Here is an 8118-nt window from a genome sequence, read left to right on the forward strand (position 1 = left end):
ATCCCACCCTGGTCTGTGAAAAAATTGTCTTCCATGAAACCGGTCCCTGGTGCCAAAAACGTTGAGGACCACTGCTGCTAAGAATCTATCAGTCACTCTTCCTCCCCTCACTCCCTTGCCCTAGAAGCACACCCTGCAAACCCGCCGTGAATTGACATTCTGCTTCTATCCCTCTTCCCCTCGTGTCTGTGTCTGGAGGAAGAGGATAAAGGAGAAGCTGCCCCAAGTCCTCGCGGGCAGCTCGAAGAAGTGAAACTTACACATTGGTCTCCTGTTTCCTTGCCAAGCCTTTACCACGGTAACAACCCCTGGTCCCGTTCAGCCACCACCACCCTACCCAGCACACCTCCAACCCCAGTCAGACAAGGTTGTTGACACAAGAGAGCCCTCAGGGGCACGGAGAGAGTCTGGACACGTGGGGGAGTCAGCCATGTATCATCAGAGGCGGCTGGGCACATGGCGGGGATGAGGGAAACACCAAGAGTCCTCTGTTGGTCCAAAGTCCTAGACAGACAAAACCTAGACAATCACGTGGCTGGCTGCATGCCCTGTGGCTGCTGGGCTAGGCCCAGGAGGAGGGAGGGGCACTGTTTCCTGGAGGTGGCCCGGGGCACCAGGTGGACAGCCCCGGGGGAAAAACATCCACATTTTGATGGAGGTTATCTTTGATAACTCCACAGTGACCTGGTTCTCCAAAGGAAAAGCAGGCAACATGAGCTGGTTTTTTTTCTCCAAGCTGAACACTAGGGGTCCTGGGCTCTTTGGGTGCCCCAGTATGGCAGACGGTCAACCTGGCAGGACATCCGGGAGAGACAGACACAGGCAGAGGGCAGAAGGGTCAAGTGAGGTCCTCAGGCCAAGGCTATTGGGGTTTGCTCAATTGTTCCTGAACCCTCTTACACACGTACACACACAGAGCAGCACGCACACACACACACACACACATGCCTCAGCAAGTCCCGGAGAGGGAGGTGTCGAGGGAAGGGGGCCCCGCTGGCTGTACAGACCGACTCCCAGAGCCAGCGAGTGGGTGGGGCTGGAGTATGAGTTCATCTATTTCCTGCCCACATCTGGTATAAAAGGAGGCAGCGGCCCACGGAGGAGCACAGCTGTGTCTGGCTGCAGGGCCAAGAGCGCTGTCAAGAAGAGCACACGCCCCCCTCCAGCAACTGAATTCCTGCAGCTCAGCAGCCGCCGCCAGGGCAGGTCGAACCGCCAATCGCAAGGCACCTCTGAGAACTTCAGGTAGGAGAAAAGCAAACTCCCTCCAACCTCTTACTTTGGGCTTAGAAGTAAGGCAGAGAACTTGCCTCCCCAGAGTCCCCTCCCTCCATCATCCCCCGCTATTCCTCTATTTTCTTTTTCTCAGACCTGCAGCCTTGAGTCGACCCTATCCTGGGGTGACTGCAGGAGAACAGGGAGGATGGTCAGGCCCCACCAACAACCCCATCACCCAGAAACAAGAACCTTGACTCTCTCGGTCCCTCTGCATCAAGACACTTACCCACTTCCCACCTCATGCCTGCTAACTTGAATGAAACAATCACTGGGAAAGCATTATAAGAGAATTAAGGCCAGGTACTGTGGCTCATGCCTGTAATCCCAGCACTTTGTGAGGCTGAGGCAGGCAGATAACTTGAGCCCAGGAGTTTGAGACCAGCCTGGGCAACATGGCAAAACCCTGTTCTCCCCAAAAAAAAAAAAATACAAAAATTAGCTGGGCGTGCTGGTGTGCCTGTATTTCCAACTACTTGGGAGGCTGAGGTGGGAGGATTGCTTGAGCCAGGGAGGCAGAGGCTGCAGTGAGCCAAGATTGAGCCATTGTATCCAGCCTGGGTAATGGAGCAAGACTCTGTCTCAAAAAATGAATGAAAGGAAGAAAGAGAGAAAGAGAAAGAGGAAGGAAAGAAAGAAAGAGAGAAAGAAGGAAGGAAGGAAGGGAGGAAGGAAGGAAAAGAAAGCAAATGTAAAGGCTCATGCAAATCAAAGATGTTGTGATAACTGATAATTGAGCCTGGGCTAAATCCCCCCTGTGCTGCAAAGGCAGCGGGACACAGAGGGAAGGGAGATGGACTGGATTCCAAGATTCCCATAGGGCAAGATGACCAAAGACACCCTGCCACTGCCCGGGGATAAGTCAGTCTGAGTGAGATGGAGCGGGACGGGCTAAGAATCTGAATGTGTCATGGTCTGTTCCTGCACCTTGCCCTAGTGTTCACCCACCACCTGCTTGCAGGAAACAAGAAGAGCAGGGCCCACAGCTGGCCAGCTCCCCTCCCCTCCCGCCTGTCTTCCAGAAAGATTCCTTCACCAGCCCTCTTTCCATTGCTCTAGGATGCAGATGTCTCCAGCCCTCGCCTGCCTAGTCCTGGGCCTGGCCTTCGTCTTTGGTGAAGGGTCCACCGTGCACCATCCCCCATCCTACGTGGCCCACCTGGCCTCAGACTTCGGGGTTAGGGTGTTTCAGCAGGTGGCGCAGGCCTCCAAAGACCGCAATGTGGTTTTCTCGCCCTATGGGGTGGCCTCGGTGTTGGCCATGCTCCAGCTGACAACGGGAGGAGAAACCCGGCAGCAGATCCAAGCGGCCATGGGATTCAAGATTGATGGTGAGCCACGGGACACTGGGGGAGGTGGGAGGCATGCAAAATAGACCAACCAGAAGCCAAGGAAAGGCTGGCTCTGGCTTAGCCAAGCCAAGCCCCATACAGCTGTGCTGCAGGGGCCACCCCATCTTCTTCCCACTACACTCCAAGTCACTGGACCCTTGAATCGCCAAGGGTGTCTGGCCAGTGGATTTACCGTTTATTCACCACCGCATGATCTTAACCTCATTAAGCCTCAGTTTGCCCATCTATAAAATGAGAATCATAAAAATGCCAACCACATAGGGCTGTCCTAAAGAATTCGTGGGCCGGGCACGGTGGCTCTCAGCATTTTGAGAGGCTGAGGCGGGTGGATCAGGAGGTCAGGAGATTGAGATCATCCTGGCTAACACGGTGAAACCCCGTGTCCACTAAAAATACAAAAAAATTAGCCGGGCGTGGTGGCGGGCGCCTGCAGTCCCAGCTACTCAGGAGGCTGAGGCAGGAGCATGGCGTGAACCCAGGAGGTGGAGCTTGCCGTGAGCCGAGACCGTGCCACTGCACTCCAGCCTGGGCAACAGAGCGAGACGCTGTCTCAAAAAAAAAATAAAGAAAGAATTCATGGAATTACACTTGTGAAATGCTTAGCATAGCCATCACTATAAGAAAAAATATCTAAGGCCAGGCATAGTGGCTCGTATCTGTAATCTCAGCACTTTGGGAGGTTGAGGCAGGAGGATCACTGGAGGCTAGGAGTTTGAGGCCAGCCTGGGCAATACGGTGAAACCGCCTATCTACTAAAAATATAAAAATTAGTCCGATGTGATGGTGCACACCTGTAATCCCAGTTACTCAGGAAGCTGAGGCACAAAAATCGCTTGAACTCGGGAAGTGGAGGTTGCAGTGAGCTGATATCGCACCACTGCACTCCAGCCTGGACGACAGAGTGAGACTCTGTCTCAAAAAAAAAAAAAAAAAATTAAGAGAAGAAAAAAAGAAAAAAACTAAGGTCAGGCAAGGTGGCTTATGACTGTAATCTCAGCATTTTGGAAGGCTGAGGCAGGAGGATCACTTGAGGCCAGAAGTTTGAGACCAGACTGAGCAACAGTGAGACCCCTGCCTCTACAAAAAATTTAAAAATTAGCCAGATGTGGTGGCACATACCTGTAGTCCCAGCTACTTAGGAGGCTGAGGTGGGAGGATGGCTTGAGCCCAGGAACTGGAGGCTGCAGTGAGCTACGATTGCACCACTGCATTTCAGCCTGGACAACAAAAGGATGCCCTGTCTGAAAAAAAAAAAAAAGGAAGAAAGAAAATATTTAGGGTTCATCCAGGAGGTGGAGGTTGCAGTGAGCTGAGATCACGTCATTGCACTCCAGCCTGGGAGACAAGAGCAAAACTCCATCTCAAAAGAAAAAAAACAAAAAAAAAAAAAACAGGAAGAAAATATTTAGGGTTCATAACTTAAGAACAGAGAAAAATATTCTAGCCCAAAGAGAGGGTTGGGATCTGAGACGTTTGAAGAAAGGAAGAGATACAGAAAAGAGATTTTGTCCTGGAATGAAATCTCCCTCCAGAGAGCCCTGGGAAAGCACCGTAGCTCCCATTCATCAGGGTGGAGCCTCTTGTGGGGGAAGTGGGCTCGGCTGGGAACCCTGGATTCAGCACGAGCCTGACATGTCCTCTCCTCTCTGCCCCTGCGCAGACAAGGGCATGGCTCCTGCCCTCCGGCATCTGTATAAGGAGCTCTTGGGGCCGTGGAATAAGGATGAGATCAGCACCACAGACGCGATCTTCGTCCAGCGAGATCTGAAGCTGGTCCAGGGCTTCATGCCCCACTTCTTCAGGCTGTTCCGGAGTACAGTCAAGCAGGTGGACTTTTCAGAGGCGGAGAGAGCCAGATTCATCATCAACGACTGGGTGAAGACACACACAAAAGGTGAGCAGGCAGGGAAAGGAAGCCCGTTCCCCGGGCCTCAAGAGAAAGGGAATTTGGAAACAAATCCATATATCCCAGTTGGGTGCAGTAGTTCACACCTGTAATCCCAGCCCAACACTTTGGGAGGTCTAGGTGAGAGGATGGCTTGAGGCCTGGAGTTTGAGACTAGCCTGGCCAACATAACAAGACCCCATCTCTACAAAAAATTTAAAAACCAGCCGGGCATGGTGGTGCACACCTGTAGTCCCAGCCACTTGGGAGGCTGAGGTGGGAGGATCACTTGAGTCCAGGAGTTCAAGGCTGCACTGAGCTATGTTTGCAACACTGCACTCCAGCCTGGGCCACAGAACAAGACCCCATCTCTAAAAAAACAAACAAAAACCAAATCCACATATCCTAAACAATGCTCCTTTTCAGCATTCTCTTCTCCTTTTTAAAGCATCTCTTCTGGGCTGGATGCTTTAAAAACCAAATCTTAGGCTGGGCACGGTGGCTCACACCTCTAATCCTAGCATTTTGGGAGGCAGGGGCGGGCAGATTGCCTGAGCACAGGAGTTCGAGACCAGCCTGGCCAACATAGTGAAATCCTGTCTCCATCAAAAATACAAAAAATTAGCCAGGTGTGTTGGCGCCTGCCTATAATCCCAGCTGCTCAGGAGGATGAGGCTCAAGAATCACTTGAACCTGGGAGGCGGAGGCTGCAGTGAGCTGAGATCGTGCCACTGCACTCCAGCCTGGGTGACAGAGCAAGACTTTGTCTCCAAAAAAAAAAAAAGGAACTAGGCAGGTTCATTTAAACCCCTGACTGCATCCCTTTGACATACATCCAGTTGAGGACTGTGAACTCCGGGAAACATCTAAAAGGCTTAAAAATTTTGTCTAGGCCGGGCTCGGTGGCTCAAGCCTGTAATCCCAGCACTTTGGGTAGCCAAGGCAGGCGGATCACAAGGTCATGAGATTGAGACCATCCTGGCTAACACGGTGAAACCCTATCTCTACTAAAAAATACAAAAAATTAGCTGGGTATGGTGGCAGACACCTGTAGTTGCAGCTACTCGGGAGGTTGAGGCAGGGGAATGGCGTGAACCTGGGAGGCGGAGCTTGCAGTGAGCTGAGATCGCGCCACTGCATTCCAGCCTGGGTGAGAGTGCAAGACTCCGTCTCAAAAAAAAAAAAAAATTTTGTCTAACTTCAGCCGGGCATGGTGGCTCACACCTGTAATCCCAGGACTTTGGGAGGCCGAGGCAGGTGGATCATGAGGTCAGGAGTTTGAGACCAGCCTGACCAACATGATGAAACTCCATCTCTACTAAAAATACAAAAATTAGCCAGGCATGGTGGCGGGTGCATGTAATCCCAGTTTTTCAGTAGGTTGAGGCAGGAGAATCACTTGAACCCAGGAGACGGAGGTTGCGGTGAGCCAAGATCGCGCCACTGCACTCCAGCCTGGCGACAGAGTGATACTCCATCTCAAAATAACAACAACAACAAAAGTTGTCTAACTTCCTGATCTTCCTGATCGTTGGTTTTCCCACAGGTATGATCAGCGACTTGCTTGGGAAAGGAGCCGTGGACCAGCTGACACGGCTGGTGCTGGTGAATGCCCTCTACTTCAACGGCCACTGGAAGACCCCCTTCCCCGACTCCAGCACCCACCGCCGCCTCTTCCACAAATCAGATGGCAGCACCGTCTCTGTGCCCATGATGGCTCAGACCAACAAGTTCAACTATAGTAAGTCCAAGAGCCCCTTCCCCACAGCCCACAGCAACTGCATCTCATTCCTGGGGTATCCCAAGGAATGCCCAAATTGTCGCCCTCCAAGGGAGGAAGACCACAGGGAATGCTCCCCTGTAAGGGAGGAGAGACCCTAGAATATACTCCAGCTTTGACAAAGATTCCCCAAGCAGGAGACGTCAGGATAATGGGAACAGAAGACAGGAGGTTTATCCCATGAAGGATGAAGCTGAAATCCAGAAATTCCCTCAGGGCCACATTTGTCCACCTGACTCCAGGGTCTCCTCTTCATGTGTTGCTGGTGTGATTACCTGGGGATGAGAAATCCTGCTGGGGGAGTTGAGGTTAAGGGGATGAGGACTCCAGGTGCGGTGGCTCACGCCTGTAATCCCAGCAATTTGGGAGGCCAAAGCGGGCGGATCACCTGAGGTCAGGAGTTTGAGACCAACCTGGCCAACATGGTGAAACCCCGTCTCTACTAAAAATGCAAAAATTAGCCAGGAGTGGTGGCACGCGCCTGTAATCCCAGCTACTCGGGAGGCTGAGGCAGGAGAATCACTTGAGCTTGGGAGGTGGGGGTTGCAGTGAGCCAAACAAAATTGAGCCACTTCACCCCAGCCTGGGCGAAAGAGTGAAACTCCGTCTCAAAAAAATTTAAAATAAAATTAAAAAAGGATGAGGACTGGGATGAATTGGTGGCTGGGTGTGAGGAAAATGGAAGTGAAGGAAGGTCTAAAGAGACAGAGAAGTCCTGGCGCGGTGGCTTCCGCCTATAATCCCAGCACTTTGGGAGGCTGAGAAGGGGGATTGCTTGAGGCCAGAAGTTGAAGACCAGCCTGGGCAACATAGCAAGACCCTGCCTCTACAAAAAAAAATTTTTTTAATTAGCCAGGCTTGGTGACATGCATCTGTAATCTACTCAAGAAGCTGAGGTGAGGCCAGGTGCGTTGGCTCACGCCTGCATTCCCAGCACTTTGGGAGGTCCAGGCGGGTGGATGACCTGAGGTCAGGAGTTCAAGACCAGCCTGGCCAACATGGTGAAACCCCATCTCTACAAAAAGACAAAAATTAGCTGAGCATGATGGCAGGTGCCTGTAATCCCAGCTACTCGGGAGGCTGAGGTGGGAGAATCGATTGAACCGAGGATGGGGAGGTTGCAGTGAGCCGAGATTGCGCCATTGCACTCCAGCCTGGGTGACAGAGTGAGATTCCTTCTCAAAACAAACAAACAAAAAACAGAAGCTGAGGTGGGAGGAACATTTGAACCAGGATTCGGAGGCTGCAGTGAGCTATGATTGCACCACTGCACCAGTGTGTGACAGAGTGAGACCCTGTTTCTTACAGTCACACACACACACAGAGAGAGAGAAACTAGAAGATACCGAATTGGCAGAAGAGAAGGGAAATAGAAATTAAAATACTGAATAGGGGAGCAGTGAACAGGGGATCTCCAAAAGCCATGAAAGAGAGAGAGCCTGGCTTCCAGAAAAAGCGGAGAAGCCAGGAGAACTAGGTGAAAATCCAGTGCTGGGTTGCCGTCAGCGAGAGCTGGAGCCATTTCCAACGAGCCATCTTGCTGTCTTCACAGCTGAGTTCACCACGCCTGATGGCCATTACTACGACATCCTGGAACTGCCCTACCACGGGAACACCCTCAGCATGTTCATTGCTGCCCCTTATGAAAAACAGGTGCCTCTCTCTGCCCTCACCAACATTCTGAGTGCCCAGCTGATCAGCCACTGGAAAGGCAATATGACCAGGCTGCCCCGCCTCCTGGTTCTGCCCAAGTAAGTCACAACCGCTATCTCTCCCACCCACCCACCCACCCTCTCTCCAGGCTCCCCAAAGTCGCCGCCCCCAGG

General features: G+C 52.0%; 1 protein-coding gene across 1 annotated transcript in view; it reads left to right on the forward strand.

Annotated features, from left to right (window-relative positions):
- Window positions 1-1096: 1096 nt before the first annotated feature.
- Window positions 1097-8118, forward strand: part of SERPINE1 (serpin family E member 1) — a 12140-nt gene continuing 5118 nt past the window's right edge. The window contains exons 1-5 of the mRNA XM_017857672.1: window positions 1097-1245; window positions 2335-2606; window positions 4288-4521; window positions 6059-6253; window positions 7845-8043. Coding sequence (XP_017713161.1) covers window positions 2336-2606; window positions 4288-4521; window positions 6059-6253; window positions 7845-8043 — 899 coding nt within the window. The 5' untranslated portion in view covers window positions 1097-1245; window position 2335. The remainder of the gene's footprint in view (window positions 1246-2334; window positions 2607-4287; window positions 4522-6058; window positions 6254-7844; window positions 8044-8118) is intronic.

The sequence above is a fragment of the Rhinopithecus bieti genome, unplaced genomic scaffold (genome assembly GCF_001698545.2).
Source record: "Rhinopithecus bieti isolate Rb0 unplaced genomic scaffold, ASM169854v2 scaffold_42772, whole genome shotgun sequence".
In the NCBI taxonomy this organism is placed as follows: Eukaryota; Metazoa; Chordata; class Mammalia; order Primates; family Cercopithecidae; genus Rhinopithecus; species Rhinopithecus bieti.